The 11,569-nt window shown below is 48.9% G+C and overlaps 1 protein-coding gene across 3 annotated transcripts; it reads right to left on the bottom strand.

The window, feature by feature from the left end:
* Nucleotides 1–420: 420 nt before the first annotated feature.
* Nucleotides 421–8,785, bottom strand: LOC310756659 (uncharacterized protein). 3 transcript variants are annotated; one of them, XM_083601174.1, is made up of 7 exons: nucleotides 8,704–8,779; nucleotides 7,933–8,135; nucleotides 5,458–6,157; nucleotides 4,271–4,385; nucleotides 3,950–4,029; nucleotides 3,148–3,274; nucleotides 421–2,471 (listed from the first exon to the last, which is right to left on the bottom strand). In XM_083601174.1, exons 3-7 carry the CDS (start codon nucleotides 5,938–5,940, stop codon nucleotides 1,267–1,269), a joined length of 2,010 nt encoding a protein of 669 aa, XP_083457300.1. In that variant the 5' UTR covers nucleotides 5,941–6,157; nucleotides 7,933–8,135; nucleotides 8,704–8,779; the 3' UTR covers nucleotides 421–1,266. The 3 variants fall into 3 exon arrangements, with proteins under 3 accessions (XP_083457300.1, XP_083457299.1, XP_083457301.1); XM_083601173.1 differs by lacking the exon at nucleotides 8,704–8,779 and adding an exon at nucleotides 8,251–8,580; XM_083601175.1 differs by lacking the exon at nucleotides 7,933–8,135 and having other exon boundaries at nucleotides 8,704–8,785.
* Nucleotides 8,786–11,569: the final 2,784 nt, after the last annotated feature.

Genomic DNA, 11,569 nt, shown 5'->3' with positions numbered 1-11,569 from the left:
TTCTCACAAATAAAGTCTTCCTGGAACTTTGGAGAGCTTGGAGGACTCCCTCAGGTGGACTCTTCTTCCTCGAAGGTTTTTAAACGGAGGTTGGATAGCCACCTGTCAGAGATTCTTCAATCCCTGCATTGCAGCGGGTTGGACTAGATGTAATCTATGTACTCTATGATTCTATGGATTGTAGGCCACCATGTCTGGTGTAGCCTAGGCCAGGGTTGGATTTGCCTGGAGCCTTCCATTTTTGCCACTATCGAGGGGTGTAGCATCAAAGCCACATCCTGCAAGCTTCTGTTTGATGTACATCTGTACGCAGGCACTGCTTCCAGGGTCTGGAAAGCAGGAACGGATATGGAACACCCAGACACCCCACAAGAATCCCGGGACTCCTCAAACCCAAACAAGGAAGCAGCGACTCTAAAATTAGCTAAATGTGTTTTAATGTGCGTTGACTACAAAAGGCAGGGCACAGTCAGAATTCCAGGCCAATGGAGAGAAATGGTTTCTGTCAAATGTGTGTGTGTGTGTGTGTGTATCATAATAATTTTTAATAAAAAAACTAAGGCACAGGGGAAATAAAAGGAAGCTTCATGCAAACCAGTCAAGAAATAATAACAGGACCCAGTAAGGCGTAAAAACATGCATTATAGCAGCCTCCCTCAGAGGTTTTTGGACTCCAATGGCTGCACTAGTGTGCAGCTGATAGGTGCTGTAGTCCAAAATCACCTGAAGGGTGCCATAGGCTATAATATACCCAAGTAAATAAATGTGGGGCCTACTCTTTTTTTCCCCCAGAAAGGTGACAGCTACCAGCATCAGTCTGTGTCTGCACGAATGTTTGGTTTGTTTAAAAAAGTCTGCATATTTATATAGCTTGCTCCTTTTCCACACCCCAAATATTTATTTGGGGGAACTAGGAGGAGCCTCTTGAGAGTCCCAAGGACTGCAAGAAGATCAAACCTATCCATTCTGAAGGAAATCAGCCCTGAGTGCTCACTGGAAGGACAGATCGTGAAGCTGAGGCTCCAATACTTTGGCCACCTCATGAGAAGAGAAGACTCCCTGGAAAAGACCCTGATGTTGGGAAAGATGGCGGGCACAAGGAGAAGGGGACGACAGAGGACGAGATGGTGGGGATGTTCTCGAAGCTATGAACATGAGTTTGACCAAACTGCGGGAGGCAGTGGAAGACAGGAGTGCCTGGCGTGCTCTGGTCCATGGGGTCACGAAGAGTCGGACACGACTAAACATCAACAGGAGGAGCCTCGGCTATGTGGATTCATCAATGACTAACAAGGGGTGATTCAGCAGCATCTCAGGGGTGACGTACTGGCTCTCCTGGGCGAATTCTCTGATGGGACGCAAGACTGACACCCCCTCTGAAGGCATCTCAACGTTCCAGGAAATTATGGGGTTCCCGGCCCCGACGTGAATCCTCTGGTGCCTGTTTAGATCGGCTTTCCTATAGAACCTCTTCCCACATTCCAGGCACTGGTACGGCTTCTCCCCCGTGTGGATTCTCTGATGGGAAGTGAGGTCCGTGTGCTGGCGGAAGTACTTCCCGCACTCCAGGCACTGGTAAGGTTTCTCGCCGGTGTGGATGCTCTGGTGGCAAGTCAGGTTCTTCTTCTGGCTGAAGCTCTTCCCGCACTCCAGGCACTTGTACCGCTTCTCCCCGGTGTGAATTCTTTGGTGGGTGAGGAGGTTGGACTTGTCGTAGAAGCTCTTCCCGCAGTGGGAGCACATGAAGGGCCTCTCCCCTGTGTGGATTCTCTGGTGGGACGTGTAGCTCGTGATCTGGCTGAAGCTCTTCCCGCACACCAAGCATTTGTATGGCTTCTCGCCGGTGTGGACTCTTTGGTGCCTGGTGAGGTGCGGCTTGTCGTAGAAGCCCTTCCCGCAGTACGAGCAGACGTAGGGCTTCTCCCCCGTGTGGATCCTCTGGTGAGAGGTGAGGCCAAAGCTCTGGTGGAAGCTCTTCCCACACACCAAGCACTGGTACGGCTTCTCGCCCGTGTGGATTCTTTGGTGGATAGCGAGGCTCGACTTGTCGTAGAAGCCCTTTCCGCACTCGGCGCATTTGTACGGCCTCTCCCCCGTGTGGATTCTCTGATGCGACGCAAGGTTTGCACGCTGGGTGAAGCTCTTGCCGCATTCCGGGCATTTGAACGGCTTCTCTCCCGTGTGGATTCGCCAGTGAACGTTTAGGTCTGATTTGTGACTGAATCCTTTCCCGCACACCGGGCAGACGTTCCTCTTTGCTCCTTTCTGCTTTTCTTGCTGAATAGGAGCTTTGGGGAAGCTGATGCCCTGCCAATTAACTGATTCGTTCATCCACACCTCCAGCTGATTCCGCTCCTGATTTTTTGGCCCTTCGTGATTTCTGATTTCCTCTTCTGTCTCTTGATACTTGTTCCTTTCCGACGACTCTCTGGATGGTCCCTCCTCATCCTTACTGGGCCACCCATCACCTTCTGGAGGAAAGGAGAGGAGCCTGGTTAGAAAGGGCGGAAAGCTTTTCATCAAACCAGATTCACTCCCATAGAGAAGAGGCTGCACATATGTGGTTTAGTCAAGGCACATCAGGTTTATCCAAACCAATGGATTCAAGGTACAGTGGTACCTCTGGATACGCTAGAAAGGAGATTCCGACTAAACCTCAGGAAGAACTTTCTGACAGTAAGAGCGGTTTGACTGTGGAACAGTCTCCCTCGGGAGGTGATGGGCTCTCCTTCCTTGGAGGTTTTTAAGTAGAAGTTGGATGGCCAACTGTCATGGATGCTTTGGCTGAGATTCCTGCACTGCTGGGGCTTGGACTAGAGGACCCTTGTGGTCCTTTCCAACATTCAAGCTTCCTCAAATGAATCCTGGGAACCGTAGCTGATCAAGGGGGCTGGCAACTGTAACTCTGTCAGAATGGAACGGCTGTTCTCAGGATTCGAGGGAAGTCCTGTGCTTTGAATGTGTGTTTTGAATGCCCGTTTTCAATGGATCTGCCCTTAGAGGTGTTGTGTATAATTCTTAATTCACCATTTTAACTAATTATTTGAATCTTCCTTGAACTGCATTTCTTGTACACAGATTATAGACTTATGCACTCAAGGCAATACAGAAACTGCTAAAGTAAAATAATAATATGAAATCCTTTACCCAGCAAGGCCACGTTCCGGGAATTCTCCAGCATGACTTCTCTGTACAATGTTCTTTGGCTTGGATCCAGCAGAGACCACTCATCCTCGGTGAAACACACAGCCACCTCCTCAAAGGACAGGGGACCCTGGAAGAAGAGGAGGAGGAGGAGGAGGAGGAGGAGGAGGAGGAGGAGGAGGAGGAGGAGGAGGAGGAGGAGGAAGAAGAAGTACATGGTGTTCCCCTGTTAACAGGCAAGTCAAAGGAGAACAGTTGTCCTTCACTCCCAAATGCGGAGAGAGATGTTTGATGTGTGCAGGGGAAGGTAATTTCCCTACAGGGGTGATTTAATATAATATTTAAAAAAAATATTGTGCTTTCCCAACAATAAATGCTCGTGTCAAAGCAGTTCATTAATAATAATAATAATAATAATAATTTATACCCGACCCATCTGGCTGGGTTTTCCCAGCCACTCTGGGCGACTCCCAACAAAATAATAAAAACATGATAAAACATCAAACATCAAAAACTGGGACATGAAGATACCAGGTAGCCTGACGTCTGGCTGGTTGAGATTATAATGGACATCAATCTCTGACTTTTGCCTTCTGGGTTTCTGGGGGTTTTCCTGTTGTTATTCTGTCTCAGTTTCAATAAACCTACCACTACAATTATGGACTGGTCATTTCTTCGTCAGAGGGCAAACGGGAAAATTTAGCAGGGGATCAAACACTTTATCCCCCTCACCGTATACAAACAGTTTTGATATCAACCAGTCTCTCCCTGCCTTGCAAATATTTTTCAATGATCCTTTCCTTACCTGAGGCGGCTGCACAGCAGCTGCTTCTGCTCCGCCGTTAAGAGACCTTTCAGGGGGTGGCGGTGATGTCATCCCGTTCCCTGTGAAGAGGTGGTGGAGGCAAAATGTGGAAAGCAGTAGTACGTCAGCGAACTGTGGGTGAATTCCAGGCCCCACAAGAGGAGAAGGCAGCTGGACTTTCTCCTGGGAACTTTGCATCCATAGGTGTCAACTTTTCCCTTTTCTTGCGAGGAATCCTATTCGGGATAAGGGAATTTCCCTTTAGAAAAGGGAAATGTTGACAGCTAGGTGCACCCCCACCAAAAAGGGATCCTCCCTTACCCGGTAACATGTTCCATGGACGATCCTCTTGGTTGATTACCCCAAATAACGGGATCTGACAGGTACTGGGCAGGCCAAACACTGCCTTGGGGGAATCGATGATCACTTCCAGCACCTGAAACAGAAGGATCCCAAGCAGGGAAATGGGGAGGAGTTGAGAGAAACAATACTGACCGAGGGACGGATTCACGCCTCCCTCACCTAAGTCTCTGCAAAACCCTGCTGAAATCAATGGGGCAGGGCGGAATGTCTGGGCCTCCCCACCCAGCGCATCGTGGATAACTATCTGGCAATCCATGGTGGCCATGCCCTGCTCTCCACAGTTGCAGCCAGCAGGGCTTCTCAGCTGTTGGAAACCTCAGGGGGTGAGAGGGCTCTCGTGCCCGTGTCCTGCTTGCAGGTTTGCCACAGGCAAAGTCAGATGGCCTTGTCTGACCAGCGGAACAATCGGCCTCTAGAGGTAGTGAAATCTCTCCATTGCAAGGAACTGCATGTCAAAATACAACCCCTCCTTTTAATTTGGAAATCCGCCATGATGGAATAAGGCCGAGCTGCAGAGTTATAAACAGTCATAGGGGGAGATGAGCCCTTAATATGTCATTATATTTGTATTTCAGGTCTGATTTGGTAAAACTCCCCTGGAAAGGCTAATGTTTGATGCAACCGGTCTGGGAAAATTAATGAGCAGACGCCTAGAATTGTTTCATCGGAACTGAGAGAAGATGGCGGCTGCCAGCAGCGAAAAGTCTTTTGGATTGATTCGGCAGAAATACCAGCGTGTGAGGAGATGCTGCAAGGACAGAGGGGTATCATACACATAAAACCCACACAGAAACACATCATTTTACTTCAGCTTGCTTGTGGAAACAACTCGGAGGCAATGAAAGAAGGAAAACAACAGGAAGATTTAAAGGAACTACTAGAAATGACTATCAAAAGCAGCAGAGATATGAGATAATCAGAGCCCCGCCCCCCGAACTCGAAGCATGGGAAGCCCCAACAAAAAAATTATAATTCAGCAGAATATTTGGATTATTTGATATGTATATGTATAATTTGGAATATTTAATGTGATTAGATTGTTAAAAAGGAAAACTTAATAAAAATGATTTAGAAAAACAAAAAACAACCCCTCCTTGGGTACAATCCCAGCTCCCTAGAACTAACAGGGTGTTCAACTTTCTCACCTGATCCTCTTCCTGCTTTCTGTCTTCCTCCCGACTCAGGAGGAAGCCTTCGGCCAGGGCCACCGCTTGGGAACTGGTCTCTGGCCCACACTCCCTGACCCAGCTCTCCATCTCCGGGGGGAGGACAGCCAGGAACTGCTCCAGGATCACTAGGTCCAGCATCTGGGCCTTGGTGTGCCTTTCTGGCTTCAGCCACTGACGGCAGAGACGGTGGAGTCGAGTGCAGGCCACGCGGGGGCCCTTGGCCTCCTGGTAGCAGAAATGCCTGAAGCGCCGGCAGAGAGTGTTTGAACTCACTGCTCCTTCATCCAGGATCTTCTGCCCTCCTCTTTTTTGGAATTCCCCAGAGTTCTCAGCCAAAAATGAGCCAGGGCCTTTTCCTGATGCCTCCCTTGCTGGGCCTGGAAGACCCATTTTACCTCCGAGATCCATCTCAGCTCCCTTCCAGACCAAAAAGTCCTCTTGCTGCAAAGTTCCTTCCATTCCCAGGACAAAGGTTGTGTGATGAGGCCCCTGATTAGTCTCAAAAGACCTAAAAGGGTGCAATCCTAAATGCGTTCACCTGGGAGCGGAGTCCTGTTGAAATCAGCGGGGCTTACTTCTGAGTAGACACATGCAGGAAATGCACTGCTGGTCTACAGGCAAGCAGGTGAGTTTTAGGCAAAACAGGAGGCTTTCAGCAGTCAGTTCAAGATTCTCCCTTTGGAAAAGAATGAGAGATTGTGTCACATATCGATGTACCCTTTGCATTGCTGGGGGTTGGAACAGATGACCATTGGGGTCCCTTCAAACTCTACAGTTCTATTATTAGAACGTGGCCACCGTGGCTAAGGGAGCTGGGCATGTTTAGCCTGGAGAAGAGGAGGTTAAGGGGTGATATGATAGCCATGTTCAAATATATAAAAGGATGTCACATAGAGGAGGGAGAAAGGTTGTTTTCTGCTGCTCCAGAGAAGCGGACACGGAGCAATGGATCCAAACTACAAGAAAGAAGATTCCACCTAAACATTAAGAAGAACTTCCTGACAGTAAGAGCTGTTCGACAGTGGAATTTGCTGCCAAGGAGTGTGGTGGAGTCTCCTTCTTTGGAGGTCTTTAAGCAGAGGCTTGACAGCCATATGTCAGGAGTGCTCTGATGGTGTTTCCTGCTTGGCAGGGGGTTGGACTCGATGGCCCTTGTGGTCTCTTCCAACTCTATGATTCTATGATTCTGTGGCTGGTAGCCATTGACAACCCTCTCTACAGATTTATCCAATTCTCTTTTAACTCGATGCAAGTTGGTGCCTACTTGTTCCTGTGGGAGGGAGTACCACAGCTAAACTCTGTGCTGTGTGAAAAAGGGCTTCCTTTTATCTGTCCCGGATCTCCCAACATTCACCTTCACTGGACATCCATGAGTTGCTGGTGTTGTGAGAGAGGAAGAACTCGTTCTCTCCTTTCCCACTTTCTCACCCGTTTATAAGCTTCTATCCCGTCTCCTCCGACTCGCCTTTTCCCCAAACTAAAAAGTCCCAAAGGCTGCAACCTTTCCTTACATCGCTCCATCCCCTTGAACATTTGAGCTGCCCTTTTCTGAACCTTTCCCAACTCTGCGATATCCTTTTGGAGGTGAGGCGTAACCAGAACCATACACAGGATTACAAACACGGTCGCACCATATATCTGTACAATGGCAAGTCCACTCAGAAGAAAGTGTCTTGTATAATCGCTTCTAGACTGCCCTGAGAGTCCTACCACCAATTTAACAGGTCAGTAACTCGATTTTTTTTTAAAAAATTGCTATTACATTTCTACCCCACCTTTTCTCCAAAGAGCTCAAGGGGATGTACACACTTTGGCCCCTCTCAATTTTTTCGTACGGAGCCCCCAGTCGTCTCACGGACTATTGACCCGTACAGCACTAATCCGCTGCCACCAACCAGGTCCTCCCCGATAAATCACTTAAGTCTCATTCAGGTTCTTAAGTTAACAAAGAGTATAGTTTATTGCAAACACAAACTTTAACTGCATTCAAAACGTTGTTGCTCTTTACCTTCTTAGTCTTATTTTATCCTGTCTCTCTCTCTTCTACCTCCCCTCACACAAGAACCAACTGCACTACAGTAACTGTCTCTCTTATTTCCAACTGCCTGCCAACTGCTTTTCCAACCAACCCACTAAAACCAACCTGGGCTAAGCCCTTTTATAAGCAGGTAGGCTCCGCCTCCAGCTTTCCTATTGGTCTACATATTAACCCTTTCTCCCCCCCAGACATTTTCAAATGAACGGGCAAGCGCCACACCTCAGAACAACCCTGCGGGGTAGGTCAGCCTGACCGACCCAAAGTCACCCAATGGGCTTTGTGGGTGAGCAGGGATTTGAATCCTGATCTCCCATGTCCTAGTCCAGCACACTAACCACTACTTTGCGCCGCCTCTCAGGCAGTGTGGTGTGAGCACTCCCCCAAGTCCAAGAAAATTATTTATACAGTGGTACCTTGGTTCTCTGATGCCTTGGTTCCCAAACACCAAAAACCCAGAAGTGTTCCGGTTTTTGAACGTTTTTCGGAAGCTGAACGTCCAATGCGGCTGTCGGCAATTGTTTCCGGGGCGCATGCACCAGTTTTGAGGCTTTTCCGGTTAATTTGTTTTTGTGACTGCGTGGAACCCAGTTCAGCTACTGAATGATTGATTGTGTGACTGCGGAAATGGATAAAAGCGATCATCAGCTCAGGCATGGAAAAAAATAATTTTAATTTATTGTATTGTATTGTAAAATTTGTATAAGGAAAATAATAATTTTTTTTCTACGAACATGAGTTTGACCAAACTGCGGGAGCTTAGACCAAACTGGCGCGCTCTGGTCCACGGGGTCACGAAGAGTCAGACACGACTAAACAACAACAACAACAAGCAAGAGCTGTTTGAGGGAGGAACGGGCTAACTCTCTTTCGCCCACATGCCAGGGATTCCTCGCCCGGGATTCCTGCGGGGGTTGGGCTGGATAGCCCCTGGGGGTCCCTTCCAGCTCTGTGGACGGTTTAAAACACGCAAAGGAGGCGGCGCCCTGCAAAGCGGGTGCTCCCCCAAAAGGCTTGCCTGGCAGAGTGGCCTTGTCAAGGAGGGAGGGGGGCTTCGGTGAGACGGGGGCGGGTCTTTTCCGGGGGGGGAGCTGGGAAGACTTTCCCCTTCTTAACTTGCTTCCCAAAGAACCCCTCCCCCCTCCCGCCTCAACCCTGCAAACCCCCCCCCCACACTGCAAACTCACCCGAGACCCCCCACCTCTTCCTTCCTCTCTCTCTGCTTCTATCTCTCTGAGTTAGGGGGGGGAGTGAAGGGAGGAAGTGACGTAACCCTAGCTCATTTCCTCCTCTTCCTCTCCCCCCCCCCAACCCTCTCTAGGACTTTGCAGCACGTGGCTTTAACCCTTGCAGGGACGACCAGCAAGTGGCGCCTGTGCAAATTGCCCTCACTTTGTGCTTTTGCTGGTAGCTTTTTTTGTGGGGGTGGGGAGGTGCAAGCCAAGGGTTACACCGGCTTTTTCTAAAACTTTTCCACCGGCCTGGGTGCCCCGAAAGCCTTATTCAGGATAGCGATATGCAAGAGAATAGCACGAGGAGATTTAAGAGCAGCAGCAGCAATTAATTGCATATTTGTGCCAAATCCAATTTAAATTATTTCGCTTAATTCAACAAAACTGAGGAACTACCACTGTTCAGTAGTGGAAGACGACAATGTGATTTTATGTGAACTGTGTTGCTTTTATTGTTGTTGTCCGCTCTGAGCCCGGCTTCGGCTGGGGAGGGCGGGGTATAAATAAAATTTTATTATTATTATTATTATTATTATTATTAATAATAATAATAATAATTACAGGAGACTGATAGTGAGATATAGTGGGGTAAGGTCTGGGGTATGCCATGTACAGAAAAGGCTTGCAGGGCATGGAATTCTCTTGTCCGGTAGGATTAAGCTGGAAGCCTTTGAGAAGTTTTGGAGACATCTCATTTAATATAGTAACAGGGCAAATCTGCCACACACACCTTGAAAGCAGCCTCGGTAGACGCATGGAATATGTGAAAACAGTGTCGTTGATATTATTTATGCTTCCCGTTTCGCCATGGATGTAGCCGGGGGTGGGTGGGGAGGTACAGGGGCGTAGGAAGTGGGGGACGGAGGGGACGGTGCGCCCTGGGTGCCACTCTTGGGGGGTGACAATATTGCCCCTGCCTCCCCCCAGCTGTAGAGCGCCCAAGGGTGCACGGCATCCATATGGGCTGCCGCTCGTGCGCGCCATCCTTACAGGCTGCCTCTCACACAGCGACCGTATGGTGTGCCATGTGCGCGCACTCCATGCGGAATGCCACACATGCGCAGTCCGTACAGGATGCCACTCGCATGGCAGCCTGTACAGTCGCTGTGCGCAAGCAGCATGCTGTACAGAGTGCGCATGTGCGGCATCCCATACGGTCTCCGCACATACTCAGTCCTTACAGGATGCTGCACATGCTCTCTCTGTACAGGATGCCCCTCGCGTGGCAGCCCGTACGGTCACCGTGCCTGAGCGGCAGCCTGTACATACTGCACATGTGTGGCAACCTGTACAGACTGTGCATGCGTAATCCGTACGGGATGCCACACATGCGCACTCCGTATGGGCTGCCCTGCCCTGGGTGCCGGAGAGGGTTCCTCTACCACTGGGGAGGCAGCTCCCTCTCCTAAATCATGTAAAAAGAAATAAAAATGCTCAACTAAAAGTAGAAAACGTAAAAAGATTTTGACATATTTTTCTGAGCGCTTAGGGTCAAAAGAAAGTAATATAAAACAACTGTTGCTGATACATTTCATTCTGAATCTGCTAGACAGAGGCAGAGAGAGGATGACGACAGGGGGGTGTCCTGCCCCGCCCCCATCCCAAAATCCTGGCTATGCCTTTCCCGCTTTTTCTGTTCCCAGAGCCAGTGTGGTGTAGTGGTTAAGAGCGGTGGACTCGTAATCTGGTGAACCGGGTTTGCATCCCCATTCTTCCACATGCAGCTGCTGGGTGACCTTGGGCCAGTCACACTTTGGCCAGTCTCTCAGCCCCACTTACCTCACAGTGTTTGTTGTGGGGGAGGAAGGAAAAGGAGAATGTTAGCCGCTTTGAGACTCCTTCGGGTAGTGATAAAGTGGGATATCAAATCCAAGCTCTTCCTCTTCTTCTTCTTCATTTCTTATGTTCCTAGCACCGGTGCCAGGCTATTTTGCACCCTAGGCGAGGCTAACTACTTGCACGCACGCACGCACACACCCCACCCCCAAAATTTGCTAACTTCAGTTTTCAGAAACAGGTGTCTTATAGCAAGTAAATGAAGAGCACAAAACTTGAAATTGCCAAGTTTATTTTAAATTGCCGGAGTAAGTAGCACAGCAAATACCAAAGCAAATGTTCTAGCGCACAGATCATTTGGAATAACCTTGCAAACTGTGGTGTTAAAATTCAAGGCACTTAAAAAGTTTCCGTTTCAGGCACATAAAAATCTCACTCGGCCTGCCTGTTCCTTTGCAGATTTTCTCACCAATTCCTTCAGATCCAGTGTTGATGCTGTGTGTGTGTGTGCTCAACAGATGAAATTGCCAAGCCGACGAATCTCTTTAGCAACAATATTTTTAGAAGTTTGAGCTTTGAGAAACTTGAGTTCAAAATACGCAAGAAAAGTAAAACGTTGCCTGAAATTTGTAAGCTGTAACAAAAAACTAACCTGTAACTCAGCCCTCCCCAGCCTGGTGCCATCCAGATGTTTGGGACTACAATTCCCATCAGACCCTCTTCTTGGGTCCATCTCAGCATCTCTTCCTGGGATGAGAAACGGAGGAGGGAAAAGAGGTGACCCAAGGAAGGGCTTTCCCTGCCAGCTCCTCTTGCCTGCCTGGCCTCAAAGTAGCTTGGGGACAACGTCAGATTTAGGGTGGTGCAGATGATTCCCCAGCCACTCTTGGCAGCTCCTAACAGAATACAGTCATACCTTGGGTTACAGACACTTCAGGTTGCGCTTTTTCAGGTTACGGACCGCCAAAACCCGGAAGTACTGAAACGGATTACTTCCGGGTTTCGGCGGCCGCGCATGTACAGAAGTGCTAAATTGCGCTTTGCG

Source organism: Podarcis filfolensis (assembly GCF_964270895.1).
Source record: "Podarcis filfolensis genome assembly, chromosome: 2".
Taxonomy (NCBI): domain Eukaryota; kingdom Metazoa; phylum Chordata; class Lepidosauria; order Squamata; family Lacertidae; genus Podarcis; species Podarcis filfolensis.
Note: the sequence above shows the minus strand (reverse complement) of the source record. Positions and strands in the feature narration are given on the sequence as shown.

Coding starts and splice junctions, on each gene's coding strand:
- LOC310756659 (XM_083601175.1), bottom strand. CDS start 5,940: ATGGAAGGAACTTTGCAGCAAGAGGACTTTTTGGTCTGGAAGGGAGCT. Junction 4,386..5,457: donor GAAAGCAGGAAGAGGATCAG/GTGAGAAAGTTG, acceptor CTTCTGTTTCAG/GTGCTGGAAGTGATCATCGA. Junction 4,030..4,270: donor TCCATGGAACATGTTACCGG/GTAAGGGAGGAT, acceptor ACCTCTTCACAG/GGAACGGGATGACATCACCG.